The 23,633-nt window shown below is 52.1% G+C and overlaps 1 protein-coding gene and 1 long non-coding RNA gene across 6 annotated transcripts in view; one reads left to right on the forward strand and one right to left on the reverse strand.

Moving 5' to 3' along the window:
• The window catches only part of SPTBN4 (spectrin beta, non-erythrocytic 4), a 96,307-nt gene continuing 72,674 nt past the window's right edge, over window positions 1-23,633 (reverse strand). For 3 of the 5 annotated variants that reach the window (XM_083626688.1, XM_083626687.1, XM_083626686.1), the window contains exons 9-19: window positions 20,770-21,147; window positions 18,095-18,339; window positions 16,126-16,264; window positions 15,795-15,879; window positions 12,825-13,021; window positions 11,477-12,126; window positions 9,862-9,943; window positions 9,403-9,686; window positions 7,333-7,506; window positions 4,953-4,995; window positions 314-3,444 (exon numbers count right to left, since the gene is read on the reverse strand). In XM_083626688.1, coding sequence (XP_083482814.1) covers window positions 3,280-3,444; window positions 4,953-4,995; window positions 7,333-7,506; window positions 9,403-9,686; window positions 9,862-9,943; window positions 11,477-12,126; window positions 12,825-13,021; window positions 15,795-15,879; window positions 16,126-16,264; window positions 18,095-18,339; window positions 20,770-21,147 — 2,442 coding nt within the window. In that variant the 3' untranslated portion in view covers window positions 314-3,279. Of the gene's footprint in view, window positions 3,445-4,952; window positions 4,996-7,332; window positions 7,507-9,402; window positions 9,687-9,861; window positions 9,944-11,476; window positions 12,127-12,824; window positions 13,022-15,794; window positions 15,880-16,125; window positions 16,265-18,094; window positions 18,340-20,769; window positions 21,148-23,633 lie in introns of all 5 variants that reach the window. The other 2 variants (XM_083626685.1, XM_083626684.1) reach the window with 1 other exon arrangement.
• On the forward strand, window positions 7,467-8,481 carry LOC310769254. Its single transcript, XR_014551578.1, has 2 exons — window positions 7,467-7,595; window positions 8,319-8,481. It is a non-coding gene; the product is annotated as an uncharacterized lncRNA (long non-coding RNA).

Genomic DNA, 23,633 nt, shown 5'->3' on the forward strand with positions numbered 1-23,633 from the left:
TTTGGTTGCAGCCAAGGTCTAGGACCTCTCCGTTCCCCTTTATTGGACACCAAGGTGGCACAGCTCATGCTTTCCCCATTGGTCAAGGCCGTGGAATGACCAGGATCTGCACCGGGAGCAGAAAGAGAGCTACTAATCTCTGTGCAACTGAATGGGTGAAGTCTGAGCAGCGGACACCTGCAGCCACATTGGAAGTACACCCATCGTGGTGCGTGGGGGATTCGTGGCTTCTCGAGACTGGACGTGGTGGGGACCCACACGACGAGGCAGCAAGCAAGTTGATCGCTGGATCTCATGCAACCAAGATCTAAGCTCTTTTACAAATTGGTCTCTGTTTGAAAAACACAGTTCTTCAGAAAGATTTACAGCCAAACAAAATGAGAGAATGCAAAACCCCAAATGCTCCAGTTTTTTGGCGGTTCTTTTTCTATACAAGACAAAGAAAAAAAAACTTATTTAAAGCAATTACAATATCTTACAGGCTTCTGAACGGTTAGGGGAGGCCGAGGGGGTTGCGGAAGCGTCAACAGATAAAAGTGCACCAGCTCCAGGAGAGGCACCGTGGAGACACACCCGGGGCGAGGGAGGCCGGATCGGGCCCATCTCAGGCTGGAAACGTTACGAGATTGGGAAAAGCTGCCCCAGAACGGTCTGTTCACAGGCATGACGATTAATCTGAGCTCCACCAGGCCTTGGCTAGGGAGCACGCCGGCCCCGGACGGATCAAGCATGCGGCTGGACGTGGGGCAGGGAGCAGCTTGACACCAAGTCCTGGGGCTGAGAGATGTTTGGGGACCGGTGCCAGCTGCGCTTGGGACTGTCTTCCTCTGGACAAGGGTCACGTTTTAAAGTTTGGGTTTTCAAATCTTCAAGGTCACCAATCATTGCAGCTCAGGATAGAATCATAGAGCTGGGAGGGACCCAAAGGGTCCCCAACCCCCTGAAGAATGTACAAAGCACAGCCCCCAATCTTGGCCCCGGGGCTGGCAAGAGCATCCCCTTTCCCCACCTGGTCTCAAAGCTCGGGCTGGAAATGGAGGCAGGTATTGACTTGTAGGAAGGCGTTTCACACTGGGAGGGGGGGCTTAAGGGGGTCGCTGGCCGTCCTGGGAATGGGACACACTGGGCAGGAAGGCCACAGGTCAGTGGTCAAGCACCTGCTGTGGATACAGAGAGCCTGTCTGAAATCTCAAGAGAGCCACGGTCGGTATCCAAAATACGGATGGAGCTAGCTGGACCAGGGGTACGACTTCAGCATCTCCCTGATCTCCCAGGGGAAAAGGATAGGAGCTACTGACCCTAACCTGCCCCCCCCCCCGAGCTGCACAGCTGGCTTCCAGGACAGATGTTGCCTTTCCGTTCCTCTCTGCACTGAATGGGAAGAAGAGCTGGAAGCCAGGCAGGCGGACTTGAAATCAAGTCTTCAGGGGGACAAAGAAGGGTCAGGGTGAAACATCCAGCTTGAAAAACCCTCGCCAGGACTGGTCCAGTCTCTGCAGAGTAAAGACCCACAGAAACCTCCCTTCCCTCTCAGGCTGACCTCATCATAGGGAACCCAGGGGTCATCTGGTCCAACCCCTGGCAAGGCAGGAATCGCAAGATAAAGGATCCGAGACGGTCTCTACTCTCCGAGGGCGCAGGCAAAGCGGATGTGCTGTACTGGGGCAGAGGCTGCCTGATGGAGGCCTCTTGGGGCCTCCGCTCTGGCTGGGGACCAGCTCTCCAAGCCTCCCCCCCCCGCACCTCCTGGGGCCGTCTCCAGGTGCAGTTCCTGACTCTGCTGTTTATTGCATAAAAGCACACCTCCGTGCGTGACGGGTGAGCCCCCTCCCCGAGGTGCCCCTCCCCAATAGCAGAAGTCGTGATGGCAAGGGATATGGCTTGTTAAGAGCAGTGCCAAAGCGGTGCCCGCGGGCTCCCCCCCCCCTTGTGCTGCTGATGTGAGTTTGTGCTCCAAAGTCCTACGGGCTCCTCCTCGGAAGCTGGAGCCTGTTCTGTCTCGGATGCCCCCCCCCCCGAGCCCCAAAGATGAGGCAGCGGGAGCAGCAGAGCCCCAGGCAGCTTTGGAAAAGGGGGGAGCAGGCAGCCTCCCCCCTTGGCCCCTCCACTCTCCGCCTCTCGAGGGACGCAGAGGAGGTTTCTGTCCGGAGGGCATCGAAAGGGTGCGCAGAGAGAGAGGCGCAAAGGCAACTAAGGGGCAGATGGCTTTGCGAGGGAGATGGGAGCAGAGCCAGACACAGATGGAAAAGTGGCCAGGGGCCGACACACACCCACAGCACCCCAGACGAGACGTTTTTCCAGGTGGGGGCAGGGGAGCGGCGTGGGGTCATCTCTGGACTTGAGTAATGCGTCAAATACAGTTCCTAGGAGTCTGATTGCTGATGAAGCAGGCGGCGAGGCGGACGCAGGCAGGGGGGGTCTGGAGCGACGCCTCCGCAACCGCCCCCCCAACTCTCACAAAAAACTGCCCCCACTAGAGCAAGTTTTGTTGCTGATCGGAAGACAAGAAACTGGAAGGAGAAATTCTTGCAGAGAAAGCAGAAACAGCCAGTCGCCACCTTCGACACACCTCCCTTGAGGGCCGTTGTCAAGCAGTCACTTTGAGCTCCTGGGGAGGGATGGGGGGGTGAGCTGCCTCTTCCCGCTGGTGGCAGCAAAGGGGGGCGGCCCTGCAAAACCCCCCCACTACCGTGGCGCGTGGCCCTCGCCTGGCCTGCCTCTGCTTCTGCCTGGCACGGGTCCCATTTGGAGGACATTTTGGAGCGTGGGGGGGGGAGAGAATATGAAAAGGGGGGTTCCCTGGACACAGATTGGACAAAAGCAGAAGATGTGACTCCGTGGTTGACGGGGGCGCTGTTTGTTCCTGGGCACCAGCCATGGGAAAGCAGAGCAGCCTCCTGGGTCCCGCGCATCCGCCAGGGTCCCTTGGGTGCCTCTTGGCAGGAGCAAGGGTGGCAGGCTCTGGGGACCCTCTGGGGCACTAGCTCCCCCCCTCTGCGCTGGTGGAGCCTCACCCCCCAGCAATTCACTGTCTCTACAGTCTTGGCTGGTTCAGCAGATACAGAGGGAGCAGGCACCCCCCCCCACCTCGGGGCCCCTGGAGTGCCTTGGCGCCCGGCCGTGGCCCTCCCCAAAGACCCCCAGAGTCTGCCCCAGGAAGCTCTCCTCCTCGCGTAGGCCGAGGGCCACGGGGACCGTGGGCCCAGAGTGTCCGGCGGCGCCTCCGTCTCCGGGGGTTCCTCACAGCAGCCTGACAGCCCTGCGGCCAGAGGGGCAGCCTCATTTCTTGCGGCCCGAGGTACTGGCCCTGCGGTCAGCGTCCCGATGTTTGGGGTTGCCCTCGTCGGTGGAGGAGGTGGTCAGCAAGGCCTGGCTCCAGCGGGCGATCTCGGCGTGCTCCGCGATGGAGGCGGTGAGGGCCTCCAGCCAGGTCTTCAGCTCCTCCTGCGGGAAGGAAGGAAGGAAGAGAGTTAAGGCCAGCAAAACTTGCTAAAATGTATAAGGTGAAAAATAAGGAATGTTGGAAATGTAAAGAAAAAGAGGGAAATTTCTATCATATGTGGTGGACTTGCAGTAAAGTAAAAACCTTTTGGGATCTGATATACAGTGGATTCTTGGGTTGCGAACATGATCCGTGTGGGATGCATGTTAGCAACCCGCAGCGTTTGCAACCTGCGCCTGTGCGTCTGCGCACGTGTGGGTTGCGATTCAGTACTTCTGCGCATAGCGCAATTTAGCGCTTCTGCGCATGCGCGACCGCCAAAACCCAGAAGTAACCCGTTCCGGTACTACCGCATTTTGGTGGTCTGTAACCTGAAAAAACGCAACCTAAAGCAGCTGTAACCCGAGGTATGACTGTATCCCGGTTTGCAACCTTTTTTTGGATTAAAGGTAAAGGTAAAGGGACTCCTGATCGTTAGGTCCAGTCGCGGACGACTCTAGGATTGTGGCACTCATCTTGCTTTATTGGCCGAGGGAGCTGGCGTACAGCTTCCGGGTCATGTGACCAGCAGGACTAAGGTGCTTCTGGTGAACCAGAGCAGCGCACAGAAACACCGTTTACCTTCCCGCCGGAGCGGTACCTATTTATCTACTTGCACTTTGATGTGCTTTCAAACTGCTAGGTTGGCATAAGCAGGGACCAAGCAATGGGAGCTCACCCCGGTGCGGGGATTCGAACCGTTGACCTTCTGATTGGCAAGCCCTAGGCTCTGTGGTTTAATCCACAGTGCCACCCGCATCTTGATTTTTTGGATTGGAATGGTTTGTATCGGCCTAAAATGGTTGAAGAACACCACAAAATGGATGCTGTTGAGGAACTATTAATGAACTGTGTTGATCAAAGAGCTAATGGAATGAGCACGTTCTGGCAAAAACAATATGATATGAACGGTACATGCAAGGAGGCGTAAAACTCTGGCTATAAAACACTAGTCTCAAACAATGCCAGGAGCTACACAACACCAGGTTCAAAGAAGAAGAATCATGAAATGCCAAGAACATGCCAAGGACAAGAAAGTCTGCCAAGATTCAGATAAACAGATGAGATCTGACCTTATTTCATTTGTAAGCCAGGAGGAACATGGCCTGGGACCCCCTTGGCCCATGAATGAATAGGATTGATACAGTGACTAAGGGTATTTGAATCAGTTAATTACATTGCCCTGGCATCACAGGGTCCCTGTTTCATAACCCTGCCTTGTTCTGTCTCTGCTCTGGGACCCCTGGACAGTTAAGTCCAGTCGAATTCAATTTTGGGGTGCGGCGCTCATCTCTGCTTTCGGGCCGAGGGAGCCGGAGTTTGCCCGCAGACAAATAATCATATATGGGATACGTATATTGCTGCCAGATCCTGTTTGATATCACTGTCTTTGGCAGGATTTTGTATGAACTTTTTTTGGAAAAATTAATAAATTTAAAAACACCCTTCTGAGAGAGAACAGAGAGCTCACCTCGTCCTTGGCCTGCAGGAGGAACTCGCCACCTTCGCTAGTCCTGGAAGAGAGGAGAAGCAGCGGTTAGGGAAGTCAAGAACAGAGGAATAGCCTTGGGCTGGATCCGGCCAGTGGCCCTCCTGCGCTTCACTGCCATTCAGGGGCAACTATGGAACTCCTTGCCACAAGAGACAGTGGTGGCCAGCATCCTAGATGGCTGTAAAAGAGGATGAGGCAAATTTAGGAAGGAGGAAGAGAGGGCTATCGATGGCTCCTGGGCACAATGGCTGTGCACTTAATCTCCGTTGCTGGAAACCACAAGAGGGAAGAGTGCAGTCGTGCTCGGATCCTGTTTGCAGGCTTCCCATGATGGGCCTCTGGTTGGCCTCTGGGAGAACAGGATGCCGGACTACATGGGCCAATGGCCTAATCCTGCAACCAGGCTTTCCTTAACTTCTTATGGAACCTCCAGGTCCAGAGGTAGTCTATCTTGACTCCTAGGTTCTTTGGGGCATTTGATCACTGAGAACAAGGATGTTGGGCTTGATGGGCCCCTGTGTTCTTAGGTACTGCTGCCCCCCCCCTTTTTGGATGCTTTACTGGTTGAAAACTTTATAATAGAAATGTGCAATAGATGTTATAGGCAAAATGAGAAATAAAAAATAATTATTCATTCTTTAACTAATACTTGGTTTGTACATCCATCTGTGATTAAATTTGACAAGACCGCCGATCTTCCCCTTGCGTTCCCAAATTAAATTCCTTAAATATGCACTTAAACTTTGCTTTCTACATGTTATTTAACTTACTATAGATTTTATTTTACAAAATTATCCTATTTACACACCAAAGCTCAATCAAGACCTGCCAATAGATTGATCTTTTGACAATGTTCTTTTATATAGACTCAGTATATATATCCCACTCTCTGATAAATTTTTCATCAGCAACGTCTTGTAACCTTGCTGATAATCTTGCCAGTTCAGCATCCTCTCTTATTTTATTTTGCCAGTCTGATTTAGATGGAATATCCTCTCCCTTCCAGTTTTTTTCAATTAGAATTCTGGCTGCGACTGTAACATACATAAGACTCTCCTGAACTTTTTGGGGATTTCATTACCCATAATTCCTAGCAGGAGGCTTCAGGTTTCTTAAGGAACGAGCATTTGCACATTTTCTTCAGCTCGTTATAAATCATTTCCCAAAATTGTCTGATCTTTTCACAGTTCCACCACATGTGGATCCATGTGCCTTCAGCCTCCCTGCATTTCCAAGAAGTGTTTGTCCTAGATCTGTATATTTTGGCTAGCTTAAAAAAAGGTAAAGGACCCCTGACAGTTAAGTTCAGTCGTGAACGATTCTGGGGTTGCGGCGCTCATGTCGCTTTACTGGCCAAGGGAGCTGGCATTTGTCTGCAGACAGTTTTTCTGGGTCATGTGGCCAGCATGACAAAGCCGCTTCTGGTGAACCAGAGCAGTGCACGGAAACGCCGTTTACCTTCCCGCTGGAGCGGTACCTATTTATCTACTTGCACTTTGACATGCTTTCGAACTGCTAGGTTGGCAGGAGCAGGGACAGAGCAATGGGAGCTCACCCCCGTCGCAGGGATTCAAACCGCCGACCTTCTGACTTTCTGATCGGCAAGCCCTAGGCTCAGTGGTCTACACCACAGCTCCATGCGCGTTAAGTTGGCTAGCTTAAGAGGCATTAAATGCCACCTGTAAAGCATTTTCATGCCATTTTCTTTTAAATCATAACATGATGTTAATCTAATGTCTTCCTTCCAAAGTCTCTCCCAACTTTCCATGCAATGTACTGCTGCCTTCTGACCTCCTTGCTGGCCTGGGGAGAGCCTGTTCCCCTCGCCTTCATTCCGCACCTTGCTTCCCAGGAGGGGTGCCATCTGTGCCCTGCCCCTGGGCGCAGCCAGGAGGGGCTCCCTTGGTCTCCGGCTCCTTGCCCACTCCTTGGGGGCCTGCTTGCCCTCTTTGGAGGGAAGGAGCAGAGCCCCCACCCAGGGCTGTCTTTAGCAGATGGGCGCCCCCAAATTGCCACAGATAGTGTTGGGGTGGCCGTAGCTGTGCACTGCCAGCCATCCGGGGGGGGGCGCAACTCTCCCCCATGCCGCTGCAGGAGAGCGATCCCCACAGAGGTTTGGGAGTGAAGTTGCGCCCCTCCCAAGCCTCCTCAGGAGGAGAGCGATCCCTGCAGAGGTTTAGGATGGAAGCTGCACGCATAAGGCTGGCGGGGCACAGCTGGTGGGCGTGCAGGGAAAGGGGAGGCCGCCGCCAATGCCGCGCAGCTCCCCCTGAGAGGCCGGCGCCCTGGCGCGACGCACCACTAAGCCCCATGGGAAAGATGGCTCTGCCCCCCCTCCATATCCCAGAAGGAGGCTCACTTGATCCTCAGGACGTTTTTCTTCTTCTTGTAGGCGTTGGCCACCTCGCTGGTGGCGTTGAGGAGGCTGAGGAGGGGCTCGTTGGCGTGGGTGCTGCCCGACTCCCGGCCCTTGGAGTCCTTGTAGAAGCCCAGCTCCCCCTTATTGAGGACGCAGAAGAGGTTGATCCAGGACCTGCCAGAGAGAGAGAGGGAGAAAGCCGGCCGGGGTCAGCACCTCCCAGCAGCCCTCCACCCCCACAAGTGGGGAGAGGATGTTCGGGGGTGTAGCAGGAAACCCCCCATCATTCAGTTTGTACAAAGTTCACACACACTCACACTTACACACTACATACGCTATGCTTCTGTTATAAATTCATAGAAAATCAACCATACATCGGATTTGCACGGTTCCACTTTCGTTTTACTCCATGAAGGAAGGACTACAAAATGGGGAAGGTTTGATACAGGCCAGCCATAATCCCTTCACCATCCCAGCACATCCACAGGAGCCCTGCCCAGTTGCTATGCCAACCCTGATGGTCCTAGACAGAAGACAATCAAGATCACAAAGAACTTGCATATGGGAGTGGATTCAGCACGGACTGGCACAAAGGACAATGATCAGATCTTCCCTCTGGGGGCAGGAAACTGCCAACTCCCCTTTGTCTCCTGGAAGTGACTCGTGGGGAGGGGGGAGAAGGGAACCAGCCAGGTGACAGGACACTCAGGTTACCACCACAACTCCTCCCTCAACCCCTCCTTTCTGTAATGTATGCATGATGTTTCTGGGGGTGGGCTTGACCTACAGGGTGGGAATTTCAAGAGTTTTTATAAGGTCTTGCACACCATTCTTCTGTGTCTTTCCTCTCACCTGCAAGTGAGGGGAGCACCCTGTCGCAACAGTCAATAAAGGCCAAGCCTACAGGCTGCTCATTTGCTCCAATTTACTCTGGTTGGTGTCTTTACTTTTTGTCCAAGGGAGCCCTCGGATTTTTCTGGTAACAGGGGGAACACCTGCTTGGCATGCAGAAGGTCCCAGGGTTTGAGCCCCTCAAATTCCTGTTGCAGACCACCTCTTTCTGTGATGCTTGTGTGATGCTTTTGGGTGATCATTGGCTAAGAGGCCAGGCAATTGCTAAAGTCTTTAAATGAATAAATATTATAATAACACAGTGGTCCCTTGGTTCTCAAACACCCTGGTTCTCAAATGCCGAAAACCCTGAAGCGAGTGTCCCGGTTTTTGAATGTTTTTCAGAAGCCGAACATCCAATGCAGCTGTCGGCTATTCTTTCCTGGGTGCCTGCACCAATCAGAAGCTGTGCCTTGGTTGCCGAACATTTTGGAAGTCAAACGGACATCCAGAACAGATTAAGTTGGGCACTTTTGCTTTTTGCTCTTTATTTTGCATTTTTGTTCTTGAGGCTTTTCCGGTTAATTTGTTTTTGTGACTGTGTGGAACCCAGTTCAGCTACTGATGGATGGATTGTCTAACTGCGGAAATGGAGAAAAGCCACCCCCCCCATCCAAACAAGGACTATCATCAGCGCAGGTAAGAAAAAAATAATTTTAATTTTTATCATCTACAATACTGTCTTATTATTTTATAGTACAGTACATTGATTATTGCTTTCATTTTATGGATCAATGATCTTGTTAGACAGTAAAATTCATGTTCATTTGCTGTTTTAGGGGTTGTTTTTAAAAGCCTGGAACGGATTAATCCGTTTTGCATGACTTTCTATGGGAAAGCGTGGCCCGGTTTCGGAATGCTTTGGTTTCGGAATGGACATCTGGAACAGATTAAGTTTGAGAACCAAGGTATCACAATAATAATGATGATGATGATGATGATGATGATGATGATGATGATGTTCCTGCCAGCACCCTGGCTGCAGCATTCTTCACCCATTGAAGGCAGAAATCTACCCACCAAAGCCCCATGGAAGCCAAGCAGAAGCTCCTGGAACTGGGGCCACGTCTGCCCCCCCCAGCCCAGCTGTGCCCACTTACTATGCCCTCCCCAGGGCCCTCGGGACTGGGCGGGTGGGCGGGGAAGGTGCTGGCAGGAGCGCCCCCCCCCGTGACTCACCTGTTGGAGGCCTTCTTGTTGGGCCCCTCCAGCTCCAGCTTGCGGAGCAGGTAGCCCTCCTGCTGGACAGTGTGGGTGGGGGGCGGCGGGGGTGGGGCGCTGGTCTGGGCGGGGGCCGAGCGGGACCGGCGCGCCTCCCCCGGCGGGGCATTGGGGTCCTTGGGCCGGGGCCTCCGGCGCGGCTTGGGGCGGTCTCGGGCGCGGGGGCGGTCGGGGCGGGGCGTCCGGTCGGGCAGCATGTCCAGCCCGTTGGGCAAGCGGGCCGGAGACTCCCTCTCACGAGGCTGTGGGGGAAGAGAGAGAGAGAGAGACGCTTTGACGTCTCCAGGGCCAAGATGGCGGACCCCCAAGGAAGGTCTTGTCACCCAGGCTCCTGCAGTCGTGATGTGAGCCCAGGAACCCATGGGTGGCATAGCCAGGGACTGGGGTGGACACAACAAAAATGGGGGGGGGACTCACCGTCACCGCTGCTGGCGTGGCCGCCGGCCCCGTGGACTCCTTCTCCTGCAGCTGCTCCACGATGTCTGCCAACGTCGCCTTGCTGCGGGTGACCAGGAAGAGTGTCAGAAGGGGGCCCCCGGGAGATTGAGGAGGGCTGCGTCCCAGGAGTGGGAGGGGAGAGGGACCAGGCCAGGCTTTTCAACATCTACATGAATCCTCTGGGAGAGATCATCAAGGGGTTTGGGCTGGGTGTTCATCAATATGCGGATGATACCCAGCTCTACCTCTCTTTTAAATCAGAACCAGCGAAGGCGGTGAAGGTCCTGTGTGAGTGCCTGGAGGCGGTTGGAGGATGGATGGCGGCTAACAGATTGAGGTTGAATCCTGACAAGACAGAAGTACTGTTTCTGGGGGCCAGGAGAGGGCGGGTGTGGAGGACTCCTTGATCCTGAATGGGGTAACTGTACCCCTGAAGGACCAGGTGCGCAGCCTGGGAGTCATTTTGGACTCACAGCTGTCCACAGAGGTGCAGGTCAATTCTGTGTCCAGGGCAGCTGTCTCCCAGCTCCATCTGGTACGCAGGATGAGACCCTCCCTGCCCGCAGTCTGTCTCGCCAGAGTGGTGCATGCTCTGGTTATCTCTCTCTTGGACTACTGCCATGCGCTCTCTGTGGGGCTCCCTTTGAAGGTGACCTGGAAACTACAACTAATCCAGAATGCGGCAGCCGGACTGGTGACTGGGAGCAGCTGCTGAGACCACATAACACCGGTCTTGAAAGACCTGCATTCACTCCCAGTATGTTTCCAAGCACAATTCAAAGTATTGGTGCTGACCTTGAAAGCCCTAAATGGCCTCAGTACAGTATACCTGAAGGAGCGTCTCCACCCCCATTGTTCTACCCAGACACTGAGGTCCAGCTCCGAGGGCCTTCTGGCGGCTCCCTCTTTGCAAGAAGTGAAGCTACAGGGAACCAGGCAGAGGGCCTTCTTGGTAGTGGTGTCTGCCCTGTGGAACGCCCTCCCACCAGATATCAAAGAGAACAACAACTATCAGACTTTTAGAAGACATCTGAAGGTAACCCTGTTTAGGGAAGCTTTTAATGTTTAACAGGCTATTGTATTATATACCCTACCCATCTGGCTGGGTTTCCCCAGCCACTCCGGGCGGCTCCCAACTGAATATTAAAACAGGGAATCAAACATTAAAAACTTCCCTAAACAGGGCTGTCTTCAGGGCTGCCCAAGCCTGAATGCTGCAAATTGCAGAGCTGGAAGGGGACCCCAGGAATCATCTAGACCAGCCCCCTGCTGCAACGCCACAGGAATGACAGCTGGAAAATATCTGGAAGTTAGCTATCTGACTTTCATTAAAAACCTCCACTGCCTTGCTAGGTCACAGAATCATCCAATTGTAGGGTTGGAAGGGACCCTAAGGGGCCATCTAGCCCAACCCGCTGTAGTGCAGCTATCCCAATGTTGAATCCCTTTTAAAAACCTAATTTAAAAGTCACTTGCCCAAATTAAGCAAATGCTTTCAGCTGAGTGGCTGGCTGTGGGGCACTGAGCTGTGCTTTCTCCCCCTGCAGCCACCAGACCTGCCTGCTTCGCCCGCCCCCCCTTGGCGGCTCCTCACCCTCCTCCCTTGGGGTCGTTGCGCTGGGCCTCCTGTTCGCTGGACTCCTGCCTCTCCAGCCGCCTCTCGTGCCGCTCTCGGCCCGCCTGCCGGGGCGCCTCCTGCTCGCTGGACTCCTGGCGCTCCAGCCGCCGCTCCCGCCTCTCCCGACGACGCTCAGGCTGCTCGTGGCGCGCCGGCGGCGCCTCCTGCTGCTCCACTGACTCCTGGCGCTCCAGCCGCCGCTCGTGGCGCTCCCGGTGGCGCTCCACGTGCGCCTCCACCCGCCCGCCCCCCTTGGTCTCCGGCACCTCCGGTCGTGAGTCCGGTCGGCGGGTGTCTTCCCCCACGGCGGCGCCAGCCTTGCCCTCCCCGGGCGCCTTGGCCTCCGGCGCCTCCTGCAGCCGGTCGATCCTGGGCTGGAGGCGCTCTGGCTTCAGCTCGTGGCGCACGTAGCCCACTTTGGCCTCGCCGCGCTCGGGGGTCTCCGGCTTCAGCCCGTTGACCAGGGCCTGGGCCTCCCCCCGGCCACGAAGCAGCAGCAGCTCCTTCTCGTGGAGGGGCTGGCGCAGGAGTGACTTGTGGCCCAGCTCCGCCGGGTCGGCGAAGACCTTGCGGCCCAGGAGAGGCGTGGGGGGCTGCTTGCTCTGCTCGGCCCGCAACTTCTCAATCTGTGGGGCAGGGCACAAAGGAGGGTCAGCCTCGGGAAAACTATGGACTTCTTCTTATTATTATTTATTGACATACACATATTACACATCTTACATATACTCAAATCTATCAAACCTCCTTTGGGGAAGGTTCTCAGGCAGGGTGGAAGGAGAAAGAACTTGCCCATGTGAAGACCACCTGGTGGAAACCCTCACACATCAGGTTCTCAACTGAAAACTATAAGCTGATCTCCGCCAGCAATTTCTAGATCAACTCTGTATCCCCAAATGGAAACCAGAGTCAGAGGTCATACATTTTCTATTACTGGGGAATGATCAGGAGCTCACCAAGCTAGTGACTAAATATCTCTGTTTGGTTTTTTGTCGTCGAAATACACTGCAGACGTCTAATATCCCTGGAGACCTGGAGATGTGACCATAGACTGCTTTGCCTCCTTTCTTTTAGCAAATGTTTTGTGCCACTGGGGAAGTGGTAAATCTGTATTGATTTGTTTTGGATGTTTGTATGCGATGCCAATAAAAGGTCTGATGATGATGAGAATCTGAAACGTAGGACCCCCCAGGGTCATCTAGTCCAACCCCCTGCAAATCAGGAAACCCAGCTCAGGAATCCCTGCCCGGTGGCCACCTGATCTCTGCTTAAGAACCTCCCCCTTCCCCAAGGCAACATTCGCACCCGCTCCCTCCGCCCCCCGTACCGTGGTGAGCCGCCGCAGGGAGCTGAAGCGCTCCTCCCAAGCTGCGGCCGCTTTGCGAAAGGCCTCGTGGCGCCGGATCAGCTGCTCCACCTCGTCGACGCTGTTGCCCAGCTCCCGGCTCTTCAGCAGCGGCTCCTGCGCGGTCAGCCAGGCGTCGGCCACCACCGCCTCCTGGGCAAACTGGTGGACCTCCAGCACTGAGGGGGGAGACAGGGAAAGAGCTCAGGGCTTTGCCAATCAAGAAGCTGGAACCTGGCCGGGTACAAGACGGGCAGCCGGGGCAGCTGCTGAAAGGAGGGGCTCAGATATTCCCGGCCAGCTGCAAGAACCTCGAACCCGGATCGATTGTGAGTGGGGGTCACGAGGCTGTTGCGTGGGGGCTATTTGGTTGCTGTTTTCATTTTTATTCTGCATCTTGTGGTTTTATTCTGCGAACCGCCCTGAGACCCTGGGTATAGGGCGGTATATAAAGTCAAATAATAATAATGATGATGATGATGATGATGATGATGTTCCTGCCAGCACCCTGGCTGCAGCATTCTTCACCCATTGAGGGCAGAAATCCACCCACCAAAGCCCCACGGAAGCCAAGCAGAAGCCCCTGGAACTGGGGCCACGTCTGCCCCCCCAGCCCAGCTGTGCCCCCTTGCTTTGCCCTCCCCAGGGCGCTCGGGACCAGCCTCTTTTCGGCAGGGGGATGCGGACCTGCCCCCCACCCCGAACTTTGCCAGTCCTGCGGGCGGACAGGGAGGGCGGTGGACCCAGGGGCGAATGAAGGCATCGTGACACCTGGGACGGGGCGTCGCTACGTAGGGCACATGTGCGGCATTGCTATGTACGACGCATGCGCTGTACTTAGCGACGCCGCACATGCGCTGTACATTGCGGTTTGCTGGTGGCGCCGCTCCAGTGCTGTATGGACGGTGCGGGGATCCTCTGCTGTAGTGGCGACGGAGGGATCCCAATGCCATCCATACAGCGCTTGAGCGGCGCCAGCAACAAACCACTATGTACAGCGCATGTGCGGTGTCGCTACGTACGGCACACATGCTCTGTACATAGCGGTTTGCCGCCAGTACCAGGATCCTCTGCTCGTGGCTGCAGCCGCAAACGGAGGATTCTTCACATGCGGCTGCCGTGGCGTGTTCGCTGCTTGCATCGCCGCACCCGGGCTGGGGCGGCAGGGCAAGCACCCCGCAGGGTGCCTTCTTGTCACCCTCCCAGATGTGGAACCCGGGGCGCACCGCCCCCACCCTCTGTTGCGACGCCACTGGGGGGGAGGGAAACAGACCCCCGCGCCCAGTCATTAGCCCTGCTGCCTCTCTGGGTGCCCCTGCAGGGCCTGTGTGGGGATGGCCTCAGAGAGACTTCCATATACACACACACGCGCACGCGCACACACACACACAGTTTTTATTGGTTTTACAAACTGATGGAATATGCAGAAATGACAAGACTGATAAGAAAGGTCAGAGCTCAGGAAGACCAAGTATTTTTAAAAGACTGGAATAACTTTCTAAGATATATTTGAGAGATCACTGTAAACAGTTGCAATCATTGGCAGGAATATGATAATACTTGTAATGTAACGTGGATTTTGGATACTATGATTATGTAACAGATAGATTTCAGTAAAAGATGCAGGAACAAAATTGGGAACTTCCCTGAACTTTAGAGCATGGGAAGTCACCCAAAGATATAAAAATTGGCATAAAATTTGGTCTTTTTGATTGTATTATAATTAGGAATATTTTTAATGTGGGAAAATTTAATAAATATTATTTTTTAAAAAACCCAGACAAAATTTAGAAGTGGAATCCATGGAGGGAAGGAAGGAGGTCTCAAGATTTGAAAGAACTTTTTTTTAATGTGTGAAAATGTTATGTTTATGGTGTATAATTTTTATGTAAGGCCCCAGAGAGACTCCTTTCTCAGCACCCAGAGAGGGCAGCCAGGAGTTCAGTCTGCAGGAGACTCCATGGTCTGTTCCCACCTCTGGCCAATGGAGGCTCTGGCACCCCACTCTGGGCTGTGAAATGAGATGACTCAAGGCGCTGGCGTCATTTACAAAGCCCCGAACAACTCGGGTCGAGGGTGCCTTGGGGATCACCTGAACCCCTCTATCCCCAAGATCCTCTGCAGGAGTCTTGTTGGGCGTTCTCTGAACTGGCAAGGCTCATTTGGCAACACCAAGAAACCGAGCCTTTTATGTCCTCGGCTCTGTCCTCTGGAACTCCCTGCCACTAGAGATTGCACCAATGACCCCAAAGGCTTAGCTTCTCCTTGTTCCCCGACTTGGTGAGGCTCATTTGACAATGAGAAGCTGAGCCTTTAGTGCATTTGGCCCAGTCTGCTGGAACTCTCTGCCACTGGAGATTCAGCCGGCGTCTTCCACATGAACTTTTACACACTTCCTGAAAACATTTCTGTTCTGCCAGGTGATTAAGAAGACATTATTCCACAATGGTTAATTGAGCTCTGTTTTTCGCTTTCTTGCGGTTCTTATTGCTGTAGACCGCTTTGATATTTGTTTTTATTTTAATGACACAGCAAACGCCTCGGGAGTCGAACATTTTGGTTTCCGAACGATTGAAAACCGGAACTGATTGTTCCCGTTTCCAAACATTCTTTGGAACCCAAACGTCCGACGCGACTTCCATGGCTTCTGTGGCTTCGTTTCTGAATATTTTGGAAATCGAACGGACTTCCGGGACGGATTCCATTTGACTTCCAAGGTACCACTGTACATATGTTTCAGTCAATAAATAAATAGTATGTGTTGACAGAGAAACATTGGATCAACTCCCTCCCCCCAAAAATGTGAGGATGGGAGTCGTGAGGGAAAGGGATGCCCCCCACTTCCCCCTGGGGGGCTACAAAGCAAACCGTGAGAGGAGGAACAGTTTTGTGGGGTGGATTTTCAGGGGGATTTTTTGGGGGGGAAGGGGCTGGCGTTGCACCTGGACTCACTTTGCTGCAGCCACTCCCAGTGCCTGTCCCATTTTTCCACCATCTCCTTCTTCTTGGTCATCAGCTTCTCCAGGTGAAGCTTGATCTGAAGCAGAGAGAAGACGAAGGGTCATGTCTCTGCCCAGACCTTGCCTGCCCCCCAAATTCCCAGCCCCCCCGAGAATCCCATTCCCTCAGAAAAGATCTTCCCTGTCCGTCATGCAACACGGTCCTTGAGTGCGGCAGAAGAGAGAAGGATGCCGCCCCCACTTGACCCCACTGCCTGGTGGGCCCCCCTCTCCCGGCCACGGGGAGGGCGGAGGCGGGGCCACAGAGATGGGGCGGAGCCTACCTCCTCGGAGGCGGGGCTCTTGTTCAGCACCAGCGTCTTGCCCAGGTCCACGCAGGAGGCGATGTTCTTGCTGTGGGTCTCAATCTCGCTCTTCAGGCCCTGGTGGTAGTTCATCAGCACTTCCACGGTGGAGACGTCCCTGCGGGGGGAGGGGGGGCAGAGATGATGCGAGAGGGGAGACACACACACACACACACACCCCACGCACAGGAGTGGCCAGGGCCAGATTTAGGTTTGATGCAGCCCTTAGCTCCTGAAGGTGATGGGGCCCTTGATATGTCCAGCTGTCCTTTGTCAACAACAAATTGCCGCTGGTTTTGATGTTCAATATACAGTATGCTAGATGGTAATTGATGGACTGAATAGGAATCTCAAGCCATTTGCCCATGTTGCCCTGCAACCAATCCATGCAGAATATCGGCACCCTATATATAGAAAGGAGCAAACCAGGGATATTTGAGGGAGCAGGCGAAGCCCAGGACTTACATCACAGGAGCCAACACAACACAAAACACTGTTGCTGGATGTAGGTTTCATCTTATTTGTTTTTTATCTTATATTTTGGAAATGTACACCCAGTTTTTCCCCCTTTACATTTTTTGGGGCCCCCAAGAGAGTGGGGCCCTAAGCTAGAGCTTGTTTAGCTTATACATAAATCCGGCACTGGGGGTGGCTTGGACCTGTTGCCTGCCTCTAAGTCAGGGGTTCCCAAAGTGGGTGGTGCCACCGGGGGGGGGGGGATCTGATTCCTGGCACTGGGCCAGATTCCTTTGGGGTGCCTTCCAACCATTCCCTGGGGGAGCTTGGGGTCAGCAGAGGTGCACATGACCCCCAGCTGTTGAAAAGGCCAGGGCCTGGCAGTCTGGTGGGAGGCAAGAGGTAGCAGGGAGGAGATGCCCCCCCCCGCCTCCCACAAAGCTGTGCTCCACCCTGCTGCCCTCCGAGAGCTGGTGGGACGGCCCAGTAGACCTGAAGGAGCATCTCCACCTCCATCGTCCAGCCCAGACATGGGGGTCCATCTCTGAGGGCCTCCTGGTGGTTCCCTCACTGCGAGAAGTGAAGCTACAGGGAACCAGGCAGAGGGCCTTCTTGGTGGTGGCGCCCGCCCTGTGGAACGCCCTCCCACCAGATGTCAAGGAGATAAACAACTACCAGACTTTTAGAAGACATCTGTTTAGGGAAGTTTTAAATGTTTGATGTTTTGTCACATGATGATGATGATGATGGGAGCCACCCAGAGTGGCTGGGGATACCCAGCCAGATTGGTGGGGTATAAATAATAAATTATTATTATTATTACAGTGGTACCTTGGTTCTCAAATGCCTTGACTCTCAAATGCCAAAAACCCAGAAGTAAGCATTCCAGTTTTTGAACATTTTTCGGAAGCCAAACGTCCGATGCGGCTGTCAGCTTTTATTTCTGGGGCGCCTGCAGCAATCAGAAGCTGCGCCTTGGTTTTCAAACATTTCAAAAGTCAAAAGGACTTTTGGAATGGATTAAGTTTGTCACTTTTGTTTTTGCTCTTTATTTTGCGTTTTTGTTTTTGAGTTTTTTTTGCTTAATTTGTTTTTGTGACTGTGTGGAACCCAGTTCAGATACTGACTGATGGATTGTGTGACTGCGGAAATGGATAAAAGCCCCCCATCCCAACAAGGACTGTCATCAGTGAGGGTAAGGGGAAAAAAATTCATGTTAATTTTTATCATCTACAATACTGTCTTATTTATTTTATAGTACAGTACATTGATTCTTGCTTTCATTTTATGTATCAATGGTCTCGTTAGATAGTAAAAATCCATGTTCAATTGCTGTTCCAGGGGTTGCTTTTTAAAGTCCAGAACGGATTAATCCGTTTTGCATGACTTTCTATGGGAAAGCACGCCTTAGTTTTGGAACGCTTCGGTTTTGGAACAGACTTCCGGAAGTTTGAGAACCAAGGTACCACTGTCGTCTTCTTCTTCTTCTTACCTGGGCTTCTCTCCGGTGCCGATCTGGGCGATGATGGTGTCCATCCAGGAGATGAGGTCCCGCACCATGTTGGAGAAGCGGATCTTGTCGGTGGTGGTGGTGATCTGGAGGCGGCAGTCTTCGCACGAGCCCAGCAGCTCCTTCCAGGAGCGCATCACCTCCTGCTCCTTGGTGGCAATGGCCTCGGCATTCTCCCCGGCGTAGACCGTCCGCAGCTGAGCCGCCACCTCCTGCAGCTGCCGCACCTGGCGGGGAGCAGGGGGAGGTTAAGGGGGCAAGAGGGGGCTCACTGCGCCCCTGGGAGGGAAGGGGGCAGGGCAGGAGCGGGTCTCCGAAGGGGAGTGGGCTGGGTCAGGCCAACGGATCTGGTCCTCACATTGCCATAGAACCTAGGAATCGAGACAGACTGCCTCTGGGCTTGGAGGCTCCATCAGAACGTGAGAAGACTGGATGCTGGATGAGGCCAAGGGTGGCCCATCTGGTCCAGCATCCTGTTCTCCCAGTGGCCAGCCAGGTGCCCAGGATTTGAGCACTGGAGACCTTTCCCCCTCTTCCTGGCATTTGCAAGCGTCGCTGCCTCCAACTGCGGAGGGCAGAGCGGAGCAGAGTTTAAGGTGCAATTCTTCTACTTTAAGCAGGCAGAGCTTCCCCCCAAGCGTCCCAGGAGCTGTCATTTGTAGGGCTCTCAGCGCCCTTAGAAAACTACAGCTCCCAGAATTCTTTGAGGGAAGCCAGGACTGCTAACAATATAGGAAGAGCTTCTGGGTCAGGCCAATGGTCCGCTTGGTCCAGCATCCCGGCCTCATGGTGGCCAAGGAGACACCCAAAGGGAAACCCACCAGCAGCCGCAGATTCCAAGAACAGCAGCCTCGTCCCCTGAAGTGGATTGCAGCAACTGGGATTCGGAATAATTGCTGCCTCCAATACTGGAGAGCAGAACAGAAAATTTTTTTTCCTTCCAGTAGCACCTTAAAGACCAACTAAGTTAGTTCTTGGTATGAGCTTTCGTGTGCACGCACACTTCTTCAGATACCTTCGTGCATGCACACGAAAGCTCATACCAAGAACTAACTTAGTTGGTCTTTAAGGTGCTACTGGAAGGAAAAAAAAATTTTTGTTTTGACTATGGCAGACCAACACGGCTACCTATCTGTAACTGGAGAGCAGAGCCATTGGGGGAAGAAGCCGTTTGTCCAATCCTGTTTTAGAGCCATCCAAGTTGGTGGCCATCCCTGCCTCTTGTGGCAGCGAGTTCCATAGGCTAACTATGTGCTGCTTTAAACGTATGATGTGAATGACCAGAAGCTTTTTTACTGAGTATAGTGGGTAAAGAGATACTGAGACAAGATAAAAAACTGTTCATGTATGCAACAACTGCGGCAAGAATTTTGTTAGCCCCAAAAATGGAAGCAGCATGAAATACCAACAAAAGAAGAGGGGCAGATGAAACTGATGGACTTTGCAGAACTGGAGAAACTGGCGGGAAGAATCCGGAACCAGCGAGACCAAGCATTCCAAAAGGACTGGAATAAATTTATATTTACCGTATTTTTTGCCCTATAGGACGCACTTTTCCCCCTCCAAAAATGAAGGGGAAATGTGTGTGCGTCCTATGGGGCGAATGCAAGCTTTCGCTGAAGCCTGGAGAGTGAGAGGGGTCGGTGCGCACCAACCCCTCTCGCTCTCCAGGCTTCAGGAAGCTATCCGCAAGCCTTGGGAGCCCGGCGCGACTTCCCGCCAGGCTCCCAAGGCTTGCGGACAGCAGCCTGTTCTGGGGGCTGGAGTCAGGGGAAGCTCAGGCTTCCCCAGCCCCGCGCCTGGGGGGGGGGGGGGAATAATTTTTCCCCCTTTATTTCCCCCCCCCAAAAAAAACACCTATAGGGCCGGTGTGCCCTATAGGGCGAAAAATACGTTATATTTGAAAGAGAAATGTAAGCAATTAACATCACTAGCAGGGTTATCTGAAGATCTGTAAGATGAAATTACTACCTATTCAGGTTGACTAATGTAATATCTTAGGTAATGATATAACGAAAACAGGAAAGGAAGTGAAATGAAAAGATGCAGAATTTAAGTTTGTACTATATACCACTAGACAGGAGGGAGGGAAATCGATAGGCTCAGCTGAACCAGAGAGGTTTAAAAAGAAGATATGATGTTACACAATGTGATTATATGTAAAACTAATAAAAAATGTTATAAACAAAATAAATAAATAAACGTAGGATGTGAATTAGTGATTTATGGAAGTGAGAGCTGGACCATCAAGAAGGCTGATTGCCGAAGAATTGCTGCTTTTTAATTCTGGTGCTGGAGGAGACTCTTGAGAGTCCCATGGACTGCAAGAAGATCCAACCTCTCCATTCTGAAGGAAATCAGCCCTGAGTGCTCACTGGAAGGACAGATCCTGAAGCTGAGGCTCCAAGACTTTGGCCACCTCATGAGGAGAGAAGACTCCCTGGAAAAGACCCTGATGTTGGGAAAGATGGAGGGCACAAGGAGAAGGGGACGACAGAGGACGAGATGGTGGGACAGTGTTCTCAAAGCTACCAGCATGAGGGAGGCAGTGGAAGACAGGAGTGCCTGGCGTGCTCTGGTCCAGGGGGTCACGAAGAGGCGGAAACTATTAAACAACAACAGGATTACACACCTTACACACACACACTCTGCCTCACCTGCGTCACCAGGACCTGCACGTCGTGCTCGAAGGAGCTGAGCATCCTCTGGAGGGTTCCGGCCGAGGTCTTGGCCTCGCGAGCCGCCACCTCCGGCAGACGCTGCTTCTTCTCCTCGATCTGGGAGAGGACGTCCTTGCAGTCGCTGAAGAACTTGTGGAGCTCATGGGAGGCGGCCAGCATCTGCGCCCGCGTCTCCATCAGCTCCAGCAGGTCGGCCCAGGCCTCGTTCACCCCGTCCTTCCACTCGGCGATGGTGGCGGCGTCGGCGTGGCCATAGTCAATCAGCTCGTCCACCATCTGGTTGACAGCCGAGATCCGCTCGTTCCCCACGCTGCCCGTCTCGCTGGCAAACTCCGTGAACTTCTCCTGCAGCAGCTGCAGGGAAGCGGAAAGTTGTACGGTACAATGGTGGCTAGGATTTTACTAGCCGCAAAATGGAAAGAGGACAAGATAATAATAATAATAAATTTTTATTTATACCCCGCCCTTCCTGCTTTAAAAAACGGGCTCAGGGCGGCTAACAGCAAACATTGATTAAAATGCGACTTAAAAACAGCATAAAAACAGCATAAAATACAACATCAATGTCAATAAAATTCAAGATACCAGCGAAAGAAGAATAGCAAGTAGGGCGGTTCATAAAAAACTTTTTTTTAAAAAAAATGCCTGCTCCAAAGGTCTTATCTTACTACACTGGGGGTTATATAGCTATATCTGAAATTTCATGCATATCAGTTAATATCTTGACCCTCCTCCACGAAAATAGCTGTTTACTTGGCCGTTTTCCTATGTTGTGAAGGCTGAAATTTCAATTCAGTGGAGGAGGGTCAATATATTAACTGATATGCATGAAATTTCAGATATAGCTATATAATCCCTAGTGTAGTAAGATAGAGCAGGCATTTTCAAAACAAATTTTTTTATGAACTGCCCTAACGGCAAGTCAAACTTATGGAATACGTAGAAATGGCGAAACTCACAGGAAGACTCAAGAGACAATAGTAACAGAGACATTAAAAAAGATTGGGAACCATTCATGCTGTATCTACAGAAATACTGTAATGAAATGGACTCATTAGCAGGATTTGAGGAAACACTTGCAATTAAGAAAAGAAATGTAAAGATGAAGAAAGAACAAGTTGGAAACTAATTAAGTGTCAGATATAATTGGAAAGAAAATATGGTACAAATAAGTGATAAGAACACAGGAGCATTTAATTAAAAGATTAACAAAATGGGAGAAAATAAATTAAGCGGAAGTAACAAACATGTAATGAACTAGAAGGGGAAGTTGAGAGAAGTCATAGGGTGGGCGGATATTTGAATTATTTTATTTTTTCCCCTTTATATGATTGATGTGTGGAATATTAACCTGTAAAACTAATAAAATTTTAAAAAGAACATCTGGGGAGGGGGGACTAGACAGAGAAACTGCAAGGACTCTGCCCCCGAGATGCTGCAACTGTGCTGCCAGCGGAGCAGAGCTGAAAGAGAAAGGCACTCTGTACATGCTCACTGCAGCTGAGCAAAAGCACGGGGCTGTTTAAAAATAATAATAGCAAGACATATAAAACACAGAGAATTGCAGTCAACTAACTTTTGCTCAAAATACACCCATGGAAATGAATGGACCTAAGTGAGTCATGGCCATTGGTCTCAATGGGTCTACTCTGAATAAAAGTTAGCTGAACACAACCCTTAATTTTTTACATATCTTCCTTTGCTTCTCTGTCCGTAAGAATATTAGATTAGAATAGAACAGAACAGAACAGAACAGAATAGAATAGAATAGAATAGAATAGAATAGAATACTGTTATTATTTATATCCTGCCCATCTGGCTGGCTATAAATCTGCAACAAATCAACCAAAAATAGATAAATAAATGCATAAATATTTAAGACATTTCATATATATATATTTTATAATATTTTACTTATTTTCCAAAAATAACAAAAATAAAACAATAATAATACAAATTCATAACCAAAAATATAAAAGTTGCCTTCCCCCTAGCCCTTCCTTGGTTCCATTATTTGTCAACATACTGCATGTCCACTGTAAATTAAAGAAGCATTGGAATTACCATATTTTTCGCTCCATAAGATGCACTTTTTTCCTCTTAAAAACTAAGGGGAAATGTCTGTGCGTCTTATGGAGCGAATGTGTGGTCCCTGGGGCTGGGGGGGGGGGGACCCGGACTTCCCTCGCCAGCCCCACAAGCTCCGAGAGCGGAGGCAAGGCTGTGCGCAACCTCGCCTTCACTCCAGGACCCGTTCTGGGGGCTGGGGTCGGGGGAGGCTTGGCTTCCCCTGCCCCCAGCCCCACAGCTAAAAAGGAAGCAAAGACCAAAGCCGTGCGCAACCTCTCCAGCCGGCTAAAAACAAAGCCAAGACAGCGAGCAGGATCCATCCCAAAGCCATCTGCAAAAGCCGCGCACAGCCTCTCACGGCTGGAGAGGTTGCGCGCGGCTAAAAACAAAGCCAACACAGCAAGCGGGATCCACCCTGACAGCCCCAGAAGCTCTGGGAGAAGCGGACAGGCTGGGCTGGGGGAAATAATATTTTTTTCCTTGATTCCCCCCCCCCTAAAAACTAGGTGTGCCTTATGGTCCAGTGCGCCTTATGGAGTGAAAAATACGGTACTTATAATCCATTCATCATGTAATGACAAGTAGTTCTAGAATCTTGCTAATGTTTTAACCTGTGTGCATTGCTTCTGTATACAGTGGTACCTCGGGTTAAGAACTTAATTCGTTCCGGAGGTCGTTCTTAACCTGAAACTGTTCTTAACCTGGAGCACCACTTTAGCTAATGGGGCCTCCCGCTGCTGCTGCACCGCCGCTGCACGATTTCTGCTCTC

Source organism: Podarcis filfolensis (genome assembly GCF_964270895.1).
Source record: "Podarcis filfolensis genome assembly, chromosome: 8".
Taxonomy (NCBI): domain Eukaryota; kingdom Metazoa; phylum Chordata; class Lepidosauria; order Squamata; family Lacertidae; genus Podarcis; species Podarcis filfolensis.